This window comes from Macaca nemestrina, chromosome 18, assembly GCF_043159975.1.
Source record: "Macaca nemestrina isolate mMacNem1 chromosome 18, mMacNem.hap1, whole genome shotgun sequence".
Taxonomy (NCBI): Eukaryota; Metazoa; Chordata; class Mammalia; order Primates; family Cercopithecidae; genus Macaca; species Macaca nemestrina.
Genome location: NC_092142.1, coordinates 82967017 through 82984334, shown reverse-complemented (window position 1 = coordinate 82984334; position 17318 = coordinate 82967017). Strand labels below are relative to the sequence as shown.

Here is a 17318-nt window from a genome sequence, read left to right as displayed (position 1 = left end):
AAACCCCGTCTCTACTAAAAATACAAAAATTAGCCAGGCTAATTTTTTTTTTGTCATCCAAAAAAAAGAAAAACCCCGTCTCTACTAAAAATACAAAAATTGGTGGCATGTGCTTGTAATCCCAGCTACTTAGGAGGCTGAGGCAGGAGAGTTGCTTGAACCCAGGAGATGGAGGTTGCAGTGAGCCAAGATCGCACCACTGCACTCCAGCCTGGGTGACAGAGAAAGACACGGTTTAAATAAAATAAAATAAAAATAAAAAGTGAGGGTTAAAGTCACAGTTAAAGGAGATTAATGTTTTATCTCCACAGAGATTTTAAGACCTGAGATCGCCTGGTAAGAATCTGTATTAAATTTTAAATGCCTGCAAAGATGGTCCTAGGCCTTAAATTTAAAATGGTAGCTTTTTTAATCTTTCAGGGCCATTAAATACTTGACCGGAAGCGCCCTTTAATGAGAGAAGAGGACTTAATGGCATTTTTCTTGCATGGATCTTGTCTAGTCCAGGTTGATGTTAATGGGACTTAAAGGGGCAGACACAGGAGAAACAAGATGGAAACAGAAGCTCCAGGTTTCAATACCGGGTGGCGCTTTCGCGCTCAGAAAGGATCCTTTGTGAACAGAAGCTGTTGCTAGCCCAGTGCCTCGACTCTGAGGTGTCCCCGAAAACAAACTGCCCTTTCTCTGTTGTCGCACTTTCAGTGGTCAGGGCCCTGCCGACTCGAAGCCCAGCTCAAGTGAACAGATGCTCCATGGGTGTTGGGCCTTGCCTCCACGCCCTGGGGTGTCAGTACAGTTCCTTCTCCCCAGGAGAGCCTCTGGGACGCAGCAGGAGCCATGGCTCCCCATTCTCTTCTCCCTGTTGCCCCTGAGCCCCCGCTCTCAGGCCCTTCTTTTCTCAGTGGGTGTCACATGGTCTCACTGTCTCTGAATGAACTCTGTTCTACCCCCATCCATGAGAAGCTGAGTGTGGCACTCAGGCAGTTGGTACAGCCTGGTGGACAGTGGTGCTAACCACTTGGAGCCACGAGGCACTGGGGAGCGGAGCCCTGGTCAGGTCAGGCCTGTGTGTGCCGATCTGGCTGGGCTGGGCCACTGAGAATGCATGTCTTACGAGAATAGGGGAATCTGGAACGTATTGGATTTACTTTGGCCTAAACTCGTGACTTCTGAACTCCCATTTCCCCCTCTTTTGGGGACTACCTTAAAAAAAAAATTCCTTTAGAGATTTCTTTTTAAAAGCTAAATTCCGGGCCATGTGTGGTGGCTCATACCTATAATCCCAGCACTTTGGGAGACTGAGGCAGGAAGATCACTTGAGCCTAGGAGTTTGAGACCAGCCAGACCCATTTCTGCAAAAAATAAAAAATTAGCCAGGCATGGGGTCATGTGCTTGCAGTCTCAGCTACTCGGGAGGCTGAGGCAGGAGGATCACTTGAGCCTAGGAGCTCAAGGCTACAGTGAGCTATGATTGCGCCACTGCACCGGGTGACAGGAGCGTGACTCTGTCTGAGAAAAAAAAAGAATTCCTGAACAGGCTTGTTGACTTCGCAGACTGCTTTTGGCTTCTGGATGCCCTCCTCCAGTACACATCGTATGGGGTGACACCTCCTAGCCTCAGTCACTCTGGGAACCGCCAGCGCCCTCCCAGTGGAGCAGGCTCAGTCACTCCAGAGAGGATGGAAGGTGAGTGGATGGGCAAGATGCCTTGGGGAGGGAATCGGATCCAGCTGAACATGATGCTCCTTCAGCCAGTGGCTGTGCCTGCCAGCAAGTGGGGCCAGTTTGTGTGCACAGCTGAGCAGTTTTCATAATGGCTGCAGGTAGACCAGCACCCAGCAGCTCTAACCCGCCGAGAGGCCATCCTTAGTCCCCAGAGGGACATGATCGAGGGCCCAGTGTGCAGCTGCTTTTCCGCATGCACCCCGCCCCTCACGCCCCTCACGCCCCTCCAAGTGTGTTTACCTCCTTTCACAGGTGAGGACACTGGCTCCTACAGGCCTTCAGGAAGAATCACCGACGTCTAGAGCACTTGCCAGGTCCCAGGCCGCAGGCTGGGATGCTCCCATGGATTACCTCACTGTCCCCTCTCAGTAATCCTGTGAAAATAGATACTATCATTCCCAGTTTCCAGATAAGGAAACGAGAGTTGAGAGAAATTAGATAACTGCCTGAGATCCCCCGGGCGGTATGTGGTGGTGGAGCCTCAACCCGCCTCTGGGGCCTGTGCCGGTGCCATGGGCCCCCTAGCTGCTTGGCACTTAGCGGGGTGGGTATCAGTGCCTGTAAGTCCCTGGTGTGCTGGTCCTTACAGCACTGCCCGTAGAAGGGTCATGTGAACCACAGGTGTCGTTTAATATTTTCCAGGAGCTGCGTTTAAAAAGTAGAAAGAAACACAGATGAAACTATTTTAATAATATACTTGAGCTGAAGACAAGAAGAATATTAGAATTTAAACACGTGATACCTTATTTCAGTTGCTCGATAGCTACATGTGGTTGGCAGCTACAGTGTTCAATGGTGCAGATTGAAGAAATAGAAAGAATTTTGAAAATGCTGAGTTTTTTTTTATTTGGCCAGAGAATTAAATATTTTAGAAGAGAAGGATTTTTTCTGTGAAACTGGTCTGTAGCTTAGATTCTGCAAGTGTAGCCTTGTGTGTGTCAGTGGTGGTCAGCAAAGGTTGACCAGCCAGTGCCGTGCACGCATCTGCCCATCTTCAAGGAAACAGTTCTATTTTCTCACCCACCTTCAGCAATGGAAACACACATTGTCCGGGAGGAACCAATCAGGCGTGGCTCCTGCAGCACGTGGAGGACAGCGTAACAGAGCACAGGGACTCTGTGCTCTGTTGTGGGAAAGCAGACAAACTCATGATAAAGTCCTCTTTTTTCCTTTGCATTTTAATAATAGAGATGATTTTCTTTTTTGTTGATGTTGTTGCTAACCACAGGAAACCATCTTCATCGGTACTCCAAGGTTCTGGAGGCCCATTTGGGGGACCCAAAACCTCGGCCTCTGCCAGCCTGTCCACATTTGTCTTGGGCCAAGCCACAGCCTTTAAACGAGACGGCGCCCAGGTTAGTGTCCGCCTGTGCCCTTCCACTCTTTCTGTGGGGCTTGTGAGTCATTGCTTTTCTTATAGGAGAGAATGGAGTTTTACTGACGTCACTATTGAATTGTCAGATCTTCAAGTTTGTCATTTGTGGTAGTTATTTAGTGAACCCCGTATTGGCCTTTGGAAATAGGCTCTTTGGTGGTATCGTGCATAAAATGTGCTTTGGATAATTAGCATTTTGTTACATTTGGTTAATTCTTTTTTAAAAAGCTGTGATCCAACAGAGTGATTTCTTTTTTTTTTTTTTTTTTTTTGAGACGGAGTCTCGCTCTGTCGCCCAGGCTGGAGTGCAGTGGCCGGATCTCAGCTCACTGCAAGCTCCGCCTCCTGGGTTTATGCCATTCTCCTGCCTCAGCCTCCCGAATAGCTGGGACTACAGGCGCCCGCCACCTCGCCCGGCTAGTTTTTTGTATTTTTTTAGTAGAGACAGGGTTTCACCGTGTTCGCCAGGATGGTCTTGATCTCCTGACCTCGTGATCCGCCCGTCTTGGCCTCCGAAAGTGCTGGGATTACAGGCTTGAGCCACCGTGCCCGGCCCCAGAGTGATTTCATGTGAGCTGGAGCTCTGAGTCCTGCGGCTGGGGAGTTGAGAGCTGCCGGCTGCAGTGTGTTCCCTGTTTGAGACATTGATGATAAGATACAGAGAGTTCCCTTCTTCTGTCATTCCCGGGGGCCGCGGTTGCAGCCTTTCCAAGAAGAGCATGCTTCTGTGTCATTATGTCCTGTGCTGACTGTGACTGGGGGTGAAAGCACCTGCCTCCGATGACAGGCTGTAAACTCTACTGCTGTCACTGCACTCCTGGGTGCAGTGCCGCCCGGTCCCTTCTCCAGCTCACTAACTCGGCTTCTTCATTTGCATTGTTTCCTTTCCGTACCCAGTGTTCGAGGTGGCTCTGCTGTTTCCCCCTACAGCTAAGGCGAGCCAGCTCGGTGTGACTGGTCCTTGTTTTCTCAGATCCCACCCTCTCACTTCTTCTGTGACGTCCCTGGCCTGAGCAGGACAGTATCAGAAGAAAGGGGGAGCTTCTCCTGAGCAAGGGGATGAAGCCAGGGACAGCTGTCAGAGCTGTACCCCTGGCCTGGCAGGCACACCTCCCACCCCATCAAGCGGGAGTCTTGCCCTCCGAGCCTCCCTGGCCACCTGGTACCCGGCCCCTCTCCCCAAGCCCCTCAGGCAGGAGGCTCCCTTCCAGACAGGCCCCCTTTTCCTCCAGTGATGGTATGGGGCCAGGGACAGAGGCCACCCTCCATCCTGTAAGGTGAAGAGGAGGATGCCCATGGGAAGGTGGTGAGGCCGCCTTCCGCCTTTACTGCTCATCATAAACCAAAAGTGCTAAACACACCACGCACTGACCATATGTCTTCATTTCGAATATGCTTAATAGAACACAGGAAAATGGTAGAATCATCACGTTGTTTCATCAGCAGCTTTCTTTCTCAACCTTAATTACTGGGTACTTTTCCATTCCAGTTCACATCTCATCATTTAAAAATTTCTGATAAGTTTCCATTTTTGCATCCTATTTATTTATAACCTTCTATTAGCCTAGCATTCAAACCAGAGTTTATATTCCAGCCATGGTCAGCAATTCATACTCAGTGAACAGTGTTAGCTGAAGTTCCAGAAACCCAGTTATTCTCCACAGTGTTGTTCAGGACTTGAAGCAGATAACAATGTCCTTTCTATCCTTGGCTATCTACCTGTTCACATCAAATAATCCATCACATTCTGGACTGGCTCATCCAGCATGTTGACAATGGACAGCTCCTGGAATTTGATTTTTACAGTCAGTCAGTAATTCCTCCTTCTCAGTACGCCGCTGGGTTTTACATTTATCTTGCTTTTCACATCTTGTTGAAAATTATTTTCAGTCCCCAGAGACCTAGATCGACGCATATTCTGAGATCTGAGACTCTAAAAGAGATCTGAGACCAGGAGACAGCTCCAGATGCCTGTCAGCCCAGTGCCGGGGGCAGGTTCCCGTCTGTGGAGTGGAGAGGCGCTTTGCGTTTCTTTGTCGGGCATCAGGTGCCCATACCTAGGGCAGCTGTGGAAGTGTCAGCGTCCTCCCTGAGAGGAACCCCTGCGCCGGTGGCTCCGCAGTCCTTCCATCAGTATGCTGTAAAGCAGCCACATGGTAATGGGTGTGGACTGTTACCATGACTACTCCACTAGAAAGTGCCATCACCAAAGCATTAGATTCTGGAACAGGATGTCACTGTTAGAATGGAAATATAGCCCGTATATATTCAGCTACAAAGTCGTAAAGCCTAAATGTCATTGATTCCATAACTTAACACTGTCAGTTTAATTTTCAGACTGATTAAACCTGAAGTGTAACATTAAATCCTATGAAATAGGAGGGTTATAATGAGTGCTCACTGGTATTCAGGCAGTTGCCGAGCTGGGAGTATCGAGTGGGAGTCTCCCTCTTTCCTGCCTAAGAAGCCTCTGCTCAGACCAGCCCTTGCCTGCCAGTTTGGCGTTGACTTTCAGCCTAGGTGCTGACAGGACTGGACATCTTTGCTTTCACTTGCCCAGAGTGAGAGAGACAGGCCGACAGTTTCCAAATGACTCAACAACAGAAAAACAGAGAATTTTTCATTGGCAAACTTACTGTATTCTCCCCTCACTGAAGCCAGAGTAGTGTTTTTCCCATCACGCTCTTCGCTCTAGCTCCGGTGTCCTCCCAGGCTCTGTGCCGCTGTTGCCAGCGTATCAACCTCTCTGTGTTCTTTGGGTCTAAGTTGTATTGGCCTGAAGTTTTTCAGATCCCAAAGTTAATAATGATACTGTGCACCAGAGTGCAGAAAGCGCACTCGTTCACTTGATCATCCCCCCACTGCGGGCGCGGCAGATGGGGACCCCGCGTTTCGCTGCTCAGACTCTCCCCACAGTTGCTTCCTTGTATGTTTCCTATTCTCCCTCTAGACAGCGGTTTCTTCAGAGACAAAGATGCTGTCTGGTTCCCGGCACCGGTTTGCCCGCTTCCTTATATGCAGTGGTTGTGGAGTCACCATCGCCTCCGACTGCTCCAGGCCTTAGGGAGAGAACCACGATGGCCCCAGGCTCATGTCCACCCGGCAGGCTTCAGCTTCTCCCACCCACAGGCTCCTTCCAGGGCCTCACCATGAGTGTCCTTCCGAGTTGCTTGGTCATGTTGCCAGCTTTATGCAAAAACAGGCTCATGCTGGTCATATTATAAACTCAGTAGAATCTCATGAACAGGGACTTGATTTTGATCTTTCTCAGGACCTGGAAACGGCCACCACAGTTGCTGTTCAGTGGCATTTAGGTAGACGTGGATGCAAATAGCATTTCACATCTCCCTGTAGATCACTTTCTCTTTCTTGGGTTTTAGTTGAGCTTCCTAGACTAGTACAATGGCTTATTTTTATTTTGTTTTAATCTATTTTCTGAAGTAACCTTTGGAAACATCAGAAGCTACTCTCCATCGACCTGGACAAGGTGGTGTTACCCAACTTTCGATCAAATCGCCCTCAAGTGAGGCCCTTGTCCCCTGGAGAGAGCGGTGCCTGGGACATTCCTGGAGGTGCGTTCTCGGGTGCTTTGTTACTGTGCTCAGTCATCCTGTATTTTGTTCAAGGGAGTCTCTCTCCCTCCCTCCCCCAGGAGGCGGGCCAGACTCTTCCTGTCTCTGCCTTCGTGGGAGCTGTGGTGGCCTTGGCTCTTGGCTTCTTTTGCGGCACAAACCAGCACGACCAAGGGCAGACCTGAGAGATTGAGATTGTTGTTTCCCTTAGAAAATGCTACCTAGATTTTCACATTGGAATTTCTTTTACAACGACCGGGTGATCTACTTAAAGATGTTCAAAGTAACTTGCACGCTCTTTATGAAAGTTCTGCCAGCCACCTATTACGTCCCTCACAGGACGCCTGTCTGCTGGTTTGGGTCCCAGCCAGTGGCAGCAGCCGCCCTGGCTCCCAGCTCTCAGCCCAGAAGGCCCTTCCAGTTCTCTGCCCTGCTCCCCCTGGGAGGGACTTGACTGAGCTGGGGTGGTCTCATCCTGTCTGTCTCTGCGAGGATCCGATAGACTCTGAGGGCAACTCGATAGACTGCCTGGGGCAGGTTCTTCTCCACTACCCAGGGCAGTTGGTACCAGGCCTTTCCAGCAGAACCTGGGCAGGTCTTTTGCTCTAGAGTCCCCTGTACTTTTCCAAAGAGTTTACAGCTACCAAGGGGAGTTTCTCTGGGTTCCAGGAATTGTCCAGAAATGGGATCAGGAAGGGGCACCCTTGTCCGTGCAGTCCAGGCCTGGACACTGCATGGTGGTGGTGGTACCAGGGTCCTGAGGGCCTTGTGCGTAGGTCAGGGGGTGCGCTGAGGGTAAATTCCAGAGCCCTTAGCATTGCCCAGTCAATCGTATTGACATTCTGAACCAGGGGTCTTCTGATGGCCTCTCCTGGTTTTCAGCCACACGTCTCCTCCATGGAGGGCTTTCCCCAAAGGCAGGGCACTGCCAGAGGTGCTGCTTCCGCCACGCCTCCTTTCTTCTCCTCCCACTCAGCTGGAACCACAGGCCCCTCCTTCTCCCCTGGATAGAGACGTGCTCATCTTCCCTTGTTTTTAGGGAAACACAGAGCGCCTCTGGGCCTCCCTTCGGTAGGTTGTGATGGAAGCAGAGCTGGGCCTGATCATCCACCTGTGGGGAGCCCAGGGAGGAGGAGCAGCAGAGAGCCCACTGAGCCCTCTACCCCGTGGGAAGTGGCTTCTCCACGGACTGGGAACATGACTGCCCTTTGCTCTCATCCACTGTTTACTGATGGCCTGGGTTACTTTAGCTAAGGCTTAAAAATGATGCATGCCCTGCAAGCCCAGCTAGTGAAATTAGCTCGCATTTAGTTTCTGATGAATCCAGCTGTCATGGAAAAAGGCTGTCACGGTAGCTCTGTGGCGTTCCTGCCTGTTCACCGTCTGTCCTCTTGCAGGGATCATGCCTGGCCGCTACAACCAGGAGGTGGGCCAGACCATTCCTGTCTTCGCCTTCCTGGGAGCCATGGTGGTCCTGGCCTTCTTTGTGGTACAAATCAACAAGGCCAAGAGCAGGCCGAAGCGGAGGAAGCCCAGGGTGAAGCGCCCGCAGCTCATGCAGCAGGTGCACCCGCCAAAGACCCCTTCGGTGTGACCGGCAGCCTGGCTGACCGTGAGGGCCAGAGAGAGCCTTCACGGACGGCGCTGGTGGGTGAGCTGAGCTGTGGTGGCGGTTTAAAAGGGATCTAGTTTCCAGCTGCAGGTTTGTTAGAGTCTGTTCTACATGGGCCTGCCCCCTGTGATGGGCAGAGCCTCCTGGTACATCGAGAAGAATCCTGTGGGTCCCGTCCCGTCAGGAGGGACTCAGAGGCTCTGCTGCCAGTGAGACTTCCCCCCGGGCAGCTGTGCGCACCAAAGACTCGGGAGAACCTGGAAAGGCTGTCTGGGGTCTTCTGACTGGAGGGGAAGGATGTACTTTCCAAACAAATGATACAACCCTGACCAAGCTAAAATACGCTTGTTAAAGGCTATTTTCTATATTTATTGTTGGGAAAAGTCACTTTAAAGACTTGTGCTATTTGGAAGCAAAACTATTTTTTTTGTCAGTGGAATGCGGTTTTTTTACTATTCCATCATGAGGAACAACATAGATTCCATGATCTTTTTAATGATAGGACAGACTGAGATTTGAAGGAAACGTACACCAATCTGTGAAACATAGACCTTCGCTTTATTTTTGTAAGTATCACCTGCCACCATGTTTTGTAATTTGAGGTCTTGATTTCACCATTGTCGGTGAAGAAAATTTTCAATAAATATGTATTACCCGTCGGAAGCTTAAAGATACTGTGTAACGGACTCTTTCCACTTGTCCCGTTTCTCTTTGATGACAGTCTGGAATGGGTTCTGAATCAACCTGCTAATTTTGTTTTTATTGAGACATAATTCACATAACATTCTCCACTTTGTAGTGTAGAGCTCAGTGGTTTTTGGTGTACTCACAAGGCTGTGCAGTTTCCAGAACATTTCCATCACCCCAGAGAAAACCCCACTCCCATCCCAAGTCACCCCCATTCATCCCCTGCCCCCAGGTCACCGGCAGCCAGGCTGCTCTGTCTGTGGATTGGCCGGTTCTGTACATGTCCTTTCAATGGGATCACACAGTACGGAGTCCTTGGCATCTGACTCTCTTCACTCCGTGTCATGTTTTCAGGGTTCATTGACCAGTGCTGTAGCAGGTATTCAGACTCATTCCTCCTTGTGGCTGAGCAGTGTCCTGTGGGGTGGCTAGACCAGTTGTGTTTCTCTCTTCCTCAGCTGGTGGACATTTGTGTGTTCCCACTTTTTTGGCCGCTGTGAACAGCGCTGCTCTGAGTATTTGTGTATGGGGGTTTGTGCGAACGTAGTTTTTTGTTTTTTTTTTTTTCTGTTGGGAGTGTACCTGGGTATGAAATCCTTTGTGTTTAAGTTTTTGAGGAGCTCCCAAAGCCGCTGCACCATCTTGCATTCCTGCCAGCAGCGTGCGAGAGCTCCACTTTCTCCACATCCTCGTCAGTACCTGCAGTTCCCCGTCTTGTAAAAATGCTGGCCGTCCTCGTGGGTGTGCAGCGCTGTCTCACTGCAGCTTTCACTTGCACTGCCCTCAAGACTAACAGTGTTGAGTGTCTTCTCATGTGTTTATTGCCCATTTGTCTGTCTTCCTTGGAGAAATGTCTGTTCAGAGCCTTTGTCCATATTTTAATTGGGTTGTCTTTTTATTGAATTGTAGGAGTTCTTAGGTGAGTCCCTTATCAGCGATGTAACTTGCAGATACTGTCTCTTGTTCTTTGGCCTTTCACTCTCTTGATGCCATCCTTTGAAATAGAAAAGGTTTTCATCTTGAAGTCCATTTTTTCTGTTTTTTCTTTGGTTGCTTGTGCATTAGGGGTCATATCCGAGAAAGCATTGCCTGATCCCAGACAGCCTGTTAATCTTTGATCCCCACCTGAACAGGGTGTTGTATGCTGACTGGCCGAGCACCAGTCCACACAGCAAAGGCAAGGGTGACTGGGAAGGAGGGCAGAGGCCGTGCAGGGTGCTGCTGAGGTCATGGGCAGAGAACATCCTGGCCCACGCAGGGGAGGAGCCGCCGGGCCGTCTGTCCATTGTGATTCTTTTCGTCCCTGGCAGGTCACGTGCTCACCTTGCGGCTGTCACTGCACTCTGCTGTTGGTGCTTCGGAATCCGAATGTGTTGCTGAGGTCCCGTGAGGCATTCGTTCCTGGCCGAAGGGTGTAGGACCTCACAAGCAGTCCGAGGGCTGCAAGCATCTGGCACTCAGGAGCCCTGCCGTCCTTAGTAGGTGGCTGTGGCTCTGAGCCACTCTCCTTATCCACACAGGGGTCTTCCATGCTGTTGGCTCTGGAGCCTCTCGTCTCACAGGTCTCCACAGGTGCAGGCTGCTCACTGTCTGGTGCTCAGGACCATAAAGGACAGGGTTATGTTAAAGGTTTTGCCTCGAACCAGGAAGTGAGGGCCCTTTCTGTCCAGTTGCCGGAATGATGTCATGAGGAGCTGTGTGCCAGGCATGCTATGCTAGTTATAACACATGTTTTTGTTTCATTCCCCACACACTGTAAGGTGGGCATCACTGGGCCCATCACACAGGTGAAACGGAAGCCTGGAGATCACTCATCACCTTGTCCAGTCATATAACTAGTAGCCAAGGCAGAATTTGAACTGAGGTTGCCCTCAGTTCCAAAACCTGTGTACTTAACCCGTGTTCTCTCCTGCTGGTGTCTGTGTGATGCCCCATGTCTGTCTCTCTCTAAAGGGACAGTGACACACCAACAGGATACCTAGATGCTGGGGGGCCTTGGGACAGAGTCTGAGAGGATTGAGTAAAGGAGCAGGTGAGGGTGAGCCTGGAGAGAATGCCCCCTGGTGGAGAGTTTAGGTAGAAGGGGGATTAGGTCTCCGGGAGGAACCAGATCTATGTGGTCTGCTGAGGTGACTGGGTCTGGCATTCACATGTGCCACCCAACAGAACAGGCCCTGGAGGGACGCCCCCTTGCTGGGGGGCAGCCGTGGGATTCCGGGGTCTGCCTTGGAGGTCCTGGAGAGGATGTCATGGCCCTGGCCCTAGATTCAAGCTGCCTGGGTCCAGTTCAGCCCGGCCACTCCTGCTGTGGGCCCTAGCCAGGGGCCTCCACACCACCGAGTGCTGTGTGTTGGGTGTGTGGTGTTACCCAGGCTGTGTGCTTAGCCGTGTGCCTGACAGCCAGTGCTGATGTCAGCCATTACAGGGACACACGTGCCTGGAGGTTGAGGCCACGTTCTGTCACCTGGGCCCACTCATGTGGTCCTCGGCTGGGCCAACCCCCACTTCGAAAGGATTCCTTTTTGCCCCTGGCGTAGACTCTCATTGTCCGAGTGAACAGCTACATCTTTTTAACAAGCCAGAAAAGGCCAGCTGGCAGTGACTCTGCCTGTAATCCCAACACTGGGTGGCCGAAGCAGGAGGATCACTTGAGGCTAGCCCAGCCAACGTAAGCAAGACTCTGTCTCTACCAAAAAAAAAAACAAAGAACAAAAAAGACCAACCAGCCACAGCCACAGATAGACCTGGGGTTCACAGGGGGCCTGGGGACCCTGAGCGGCGTCAGGTGTCATCCTTCGCCCTGGCTCTCTCTGGAGACTCACGCAGTGGCCCCGACTACAGGAATCTTTAAGATGAGATGCAAATAGTGACTCCCCCTTTGGCCCCCTCCCCTGTACAGGACACTCAAGTCTAGATCTTCCTTTGCACACACACTTGTCCTTTCCGTGCAGAGCATGTCCCACATACGATGGCTCCGAGGAGACCTCCAGGGAATGCCACGCACAGTAGGTGAGCCTGGCCCACAGTGACGGCCCTGGGACCTGCTGAGCCCTCCTCTCTGTGCCTCAGGCCAATGGTTTGTGGACATGATCCCACCCAGGGCTCTCAGATCCATTTTTCAGGAGAAACCCCAGGGCTGGCCTAGGCCTGAGCTCTGAAGCCCTCACTGCCAGGCTGCCTCCCTCCCTGGCGGGGGAGGGTGCTGCCTACTGGAAATAACGCGAGGGTTAACTTAGACTTTGATTTCACAGGACACAAAATACAGAGTCAAGGATATGCAAAAGGTTTGTCTCTCTTTTTATATACAGATCAGATAGACATTTCTAGAGAAATATTGAAATTCTTAATTAAAAACATGGCTGGTGCCACCCCCTTAATTGGATATTAACTCATGGAATATTGGTTTCATTTGCTGGTAACAAGGAGGCATTGCAGGTAAGTGTGCTAGAAATACAGATCCCCGGCCTCACCCCAGCTTGACTAGATCATCTGTTCCTTGGGAAGGGACTAGGAATCTCTTTTAAAAGCTCCCCAGAGCAAACAGCGACTGGAGCTGTGCCCCAACAATCCCTAAGCCTCTGCTCAAGAGAACTGAAACCAAGCTGTTCAAAGACCTCTGTGCGGAAGTTCCCACCTGCACTACTCGAAGTAGCCAGAAGGCGGGGCCAGCACACACGCCCAGCAGTGATGGCCACATGGACAAAGGTGGCCTCTCCATGCCATTGAACACGGCCATAAAAAGAAACGAAGTTGTCACACATGCTCCCAAGTGAGGGAACCCCAAGAACATGCTGAGTAAAAGAAGCCAGACACAGAAGGCCACATCATGTATGATGAAATATCCACAGTAAACAGATTGCACAAAAACAGGAAGTCGATCAGTGGTTGCCAGGAGCTGGGGGAAGGGATGTGCCTTTGGGGCTGTTGAAAATGTTCTGGAATGAAATAGTGGTGATACTGGCACAACATTGTGAGTACTTAAAGCCACTGGACTGCACACTCTAAAATGGTAAGCCCCAGATGGAGTTAAAGTAAATTTTATGTCATGTTAACTCTTAACACACACGCTCCCTCCGCAGGAGATTCTTGTCGACAGGCGGCCCCCTTGGGAGTCCTGGCTTAGAACCTGGAAGAGGTTCTTGTGCCCTTCTGACCCCCAGTGTCAGTGTGGACCCAAGGGGTCAGAACCCCATGGATGAAGACCCTGTGGGCTCAGCCCTGGCACCATGCCCTCCTCCCTGCCCTCTGCCCCCGGCCCGTGTTGGCTGCTGACCGACCCCCGCTGCACCCCCTGTGTTTTCTCCATTGGACACAGTGGCAGGAGGAGAGTGAGCCTGAAGGATTCTTGCTTTCACTCCCACAGTTCACCCCCTGACTGCAGCTCTGGAGACAGGCCCCAGGCGGGGACTGCAGGATGTGACAAGGCCTGTGCCCTGTGACTGTGTCTCCTGAGGGACCTAGCTTCTGCTGCTGAGCCCAGAGGGAGCCCATAGGCCTGTCCTCAGAGCTGCCCAAGGGTCGGAATTCAGGATGCAGAGCCCACCAGCTTGTCCTCTCAGAGCTGCTCAAGGATCGGAATTCAGGATGCGGGTGTGTGTGGGTCCTACGGCCACCTGGACAAACTACCACAAATTCAGTGGCTTAAAACATATTTATGCTCCTACGGTTCCAGAGGTTGGAAGTGCAAATTCAGGCTCACTGGCCTAAAATCAAGGTGTTGGCAGGGCTGCTTCCTTCCTGAAGCCCGGGGTGACAACCCATTTCCCTGCCTTTGCCAGCATCCAGTGGCCCCTCCTCCCTCCTCCAAGCACACCCATGTAGCCTCTGCTGCTGTCTCCACGCCACTCTCTCCTCTCTGACCTCTGGCCCCTCCTGCATCCGTGTTAGAAGGACACTGATTACATACAGAGCCCACCTGGGTAGCCCAGGGTCCCTCCCCACAAGGTCCCCGATCTCATCTGTGATGCCCCTTTTTGCCATGTGGGGTAACATACAGGGCCTGGAGGTTGGGATGAGGACACCTTTGAGGCCATCATTTCACCAACCACAAACGGTTTCTCTATCCCTGTGACATCTTGTCTCCCATCCCAGGACTTTGGGCCTGTGACATCTGTCTCCCATCCCAGGACTTTGGGCCTGTGACATCTGTCTCCCATCCCAGGACTTTGGGTCCCTGGCAATTGCTGCAGGTGGGGTCCCTCTGCCATCTGAGAAGGTAGACGCCAGCTCTGCTCCAACATACTGGGCTTGCTGAGCTGCTTACTAAGCAGCCTTGGCGGGCCAGGCCCGGGGCTGAGAGCTTCGGAGAAAGGAGGGGCTTCAGTTTCGGGGACAGCAGGGTCAGCGGGAGGCCCTAAAAACGGTTTTCTACCCTCACAGCACGGTAGACCCTCCTGAGGGAGGTTCGTAGAAATTCTGACTGCCCATAATCCCAGCACTTTGGGAGGCCGAAGCGGGCAGATCACCTGAAGTCCGGAGTTCGAGACCAGCCTGGCCAACATGGTGAAATCACATCTTTACCAAAAATACAAAAATTAGCTGGGCATGGTGGTGCACATCTGCAATCCCAGCTACTTGGGAGGCTGAGGCAGGGGAATGGCTTGAACCCGGGAGGCAGAGGCTGCAGTGAGTCGAGATCGTGCCACTGCACTCCAGCCCGGGCAACAGAGTGAGACTCTTGTCTCAAAAAAAAAAAAAAAAAAAAAAAAAATTCTGACGCCTAGTGCCACCCCGGGCCAGTTTAATGTGCAGCTCTGCGGGTGTGCCTGGCATCTGGAGTGTGAAAAGTCCCAAGGCAGTTCTTGCATAGCTAAGGTTCAGGATTCTGTTCTAGAAGCTCCGAATTGGGCCTAAGTGAAAACGGAAATTTGGATAATGGAGTATGGCACACACTTCCTTTCCAAGCTCAGCAGCTGCCACGTGCCACTCCCGGGCTGTGCGCACCTTCCACGGGCCCTCCTGACGGCCCCAGAGAGCAGGTGCCTGTGTCCTCCCATTTCGCAGGTGACCCGAGGGAGGCTCAGGCCTGAGACCCCAGAGCCAGGGTGACGATACCATGTGCTGCAGCCGGCTAGCTCCTGAGGCCTGCCCTTATCTGTTCTCTGGAATTTTCTGGGTTTGTTTTTGTTTTGTTTTTTGTTTTTGAGATGGAGTTTCACTCTTGTCGCCCTGCCTAGAGTGCAATGGTACGATCTCGGCTTACTGCAACCTCCACCTCCCAGGTTCAGGTGATTCTCCTGCCTCAGCCTTCTGAGTAGCTGGGATTACAGGTGCCCGCCACCACGCCCAGCTAATATTTGTCGTTTTAGTAGACACAGGAGTTTCGCCATGTTGGCCAGGTTGGCCTTGAACTCCTGATCTCAGGTGATCCGCCTGCCTCTGTGTGAGCCAGAATTTTCTATCAGACATGAGCAGAAAGGTCTGGGAAACTATCAGAGTCCACTTTGTTGTGAAAGTTCCTAAGCCTGTCACCTGACACAGACTCTGAGGGAGGAAGGGAGGGGTCCTCAGGAGCTCCCTTGGTGGGGTGGGTCCCCACACCACAGGGGAGAGAGGCCACCCCGTGCTGGGCTTTCCTGTGCAGGGTGCAGTGTGGGCCACGGCCGGCAGCATCCACACGGGCACCTCTGTGTGGCCTTCTTGTGCTCCTGCTGCACTGGAGCCAGTGTCAGGTCTGGGTGGGCTGGGCCGACTAAGCAGAGGGTGGCCGCCCGCCCGCCGGCCCACCGGCTGCAGATGGGGCCCAGCAGGGAAAGGTCACGCAGCCCTGTGAGGCCGGCAGAGAGTGGATATCAAAGCTCCTCCGAATTAAGAGGTTTTCCCCATTGCCTGGAATTTCACAGCCCAGTGGCCAATTTCTAAGTCATGCACGTTAATGGACCGCTAATGAGGGACCCACCGGCAGGGACAGGGAAGTGTCCCCCCAGCCCCAAGTGGAGATTAAGGACTACAAAGCCCCCAGCCGCCGATGAAGGGCCCTTTATCTCCTTTCTCAGGAGGCTGGATGTGGGGGGAGTGGGACTGACTTGGCCTCTGTGGCAGGCCGGGGAGAGCTGTGTGAATACTCCGTGTGGCCCCCGCCCTCTTGCAGCCTGGGCAGTGCACAGGCCCTGCCTGCAGTGTCACCCGCAGCCCCCGCCTTCCCTGCTGTGTCCAGTGCCATCTCCACACGGTTTAGTGACCCTCCAGCAAGTGAGACACAGAGTTTAAGCCTTTTCCCAGCTCAGCGCTGACGTAGGTCTCTCTCCTAGGGAACCCCAGTCCCCTAGGGCCCTTCCCGGGAGCACTGGCTCATGCACCTGCCACTGGAGTCTCCACTTCCCAGAACATCCTCCCAGCCCTTCACCAATGGTGCACAGACATTCCCTCAGCCCACACACCTCCAGGAAGCTCCTCCAGATTCACCTTCATTCTCGGGTATCATAGTCCAGTCCTTCTCCCATTGGGCTGGGGTGGCTTGTCTCATCGTGAGCTCCCCACGGGACCGTCCTCTTCTCTGGAGGAGCCTTCTCTTTCACCTTTGAGCTCCAGTGCCTGCATACAGTAGGTGCTCAGTCAATCAGTGTTTGTTGAATGACTGATGAGAACTCAGATCTCAGATGTGAGGGGTGTAATGGGCTGGATGGTGGCCCCCAGTAGACATATTTATGCCATGTCCTGGAGCCTGTGACTGTTACCTTATTTGGAAAAAGGGTCTTTGCAGATATAATTAAGGATCTTGACATGGGATCATCTTGGATTATCCGGGTGGGCCTTCCTGAAAAGAGAAGACAGAGGAGAAAGCGTGGGAAGATGATGCTGGCAGAGACGGCAGCGATGCAGTCACAAGCCAGGGAGTGCCTGAGCCCCCAGGAGCTGGAAGAGGCAGGAAGGATCCTCCCTCCATGGCGTCCAGAGGGAGCATGTCCCCATTTATACCTCGACCAGCTTCTGGCCTCCAAGACCGTAACAGAATAACTTTCTGTTGTTCTAAGCCCGAGTCTGTGTTGGCAGCCTCAGGAGCCTAATACAGGGGAACAATCAAATGACGCTCCCTTTCCTTTCTTTTCTGGCGTCTGTGTTTTCATTCATTCATTCTCTCACACACTCACTCATTCAGGCACTGTCAGAATCCTTGTGGGGCCGGCGGCCCTGGGACATTGCAGCCTCTGAAAGGAGCCTGACTCAGGGTGAATCCCAGCCTTGTTGCTTGTCAGCTGTGATGCTGTGAGCCACGTGCTCCACCTGCCTGAGCCCAGTTCCTGCTTGGTGCGGGGTGGGAGTTGGGGGGGAACAGTGGGGACACGTGCTTGGGAATCCACGTGACCTTATCCAGGCCGGGTTCTCAGCAGCACACTTAAGCAGCAGT

General features: G+C 52.3%; 1 protein-coding gene and 2 long non-coding RNA genes across 4 annotated transcripts in view; 1 reads left to right on the top strand and 2 right to left on the bottom strand.

Annotated features, from left to right (window-relative positions):
• LOC139359931 (uncharacterized) overlaps positions 1-5018 on the bottom strand; it is a 40846-nt gene extending 35828 nt beyond the window's left edge. The window contains exons 1-2 of the long non-coding RNA XR_011616627.1: positions 4473-5018; positions 1966-2099 (exon numbers count right to left, since the gene is read on the bottom strand). This is a non-coding gene — a long non-coding RNA (uncharacterized lncRNA). The remainder of the gene's footprint in view (positions 1-1965; positions 2100-4472) is intronic.
• Positions 1-8954, top strand: part of LOC105496763 (membrane bound transcription factor peptidase, site 1) — a 65187-nt gene extending 56233 nt beyond the window's left edge. The window contains exons 20-23 of the mRNA XM_011767349.2: positions 1555-1686; positions 2954-3080; positions 6542-6672; positions 8070-8954. Of these exons, the coding sequence (XP_011765651.1) occupies positions 1555-1686; positions 2954-3080; positions 6542-6672; positions 8070-8266 (587 nt within the window). The 3' untranslated portion in view covers positions 8267-8954. The remainder of the gene's footprint in view (positions 1-1554; positions 1687-2953; positions 3081-6541; positions 6673-8069) is intronic.
• Positions 8955-10281: 1327 nt separating this feature from the next.
• On the bottom strand, positions 10282-17168 carry LOC105496765 (uncharacterized). Of its 2 annotated transcripts, none has more exons than XR_011616625.1 (4): positions 17062-17168; positions 16648-16727; positions 16376-16504; positions 10282-10567 (listed from the first exon to the last, which is right to left on the bottom strand). It is a non-coding gene; the product is annotated as an uncharacterized lncRNA (long non-coding RNA). The 2 variants fall into 2 exon arrangements; XR_011616626.1 differs by having other exon boundaries at positions 10282-10561.
• Positions 17169-17318: the final 150 nt, after the last annotated feature.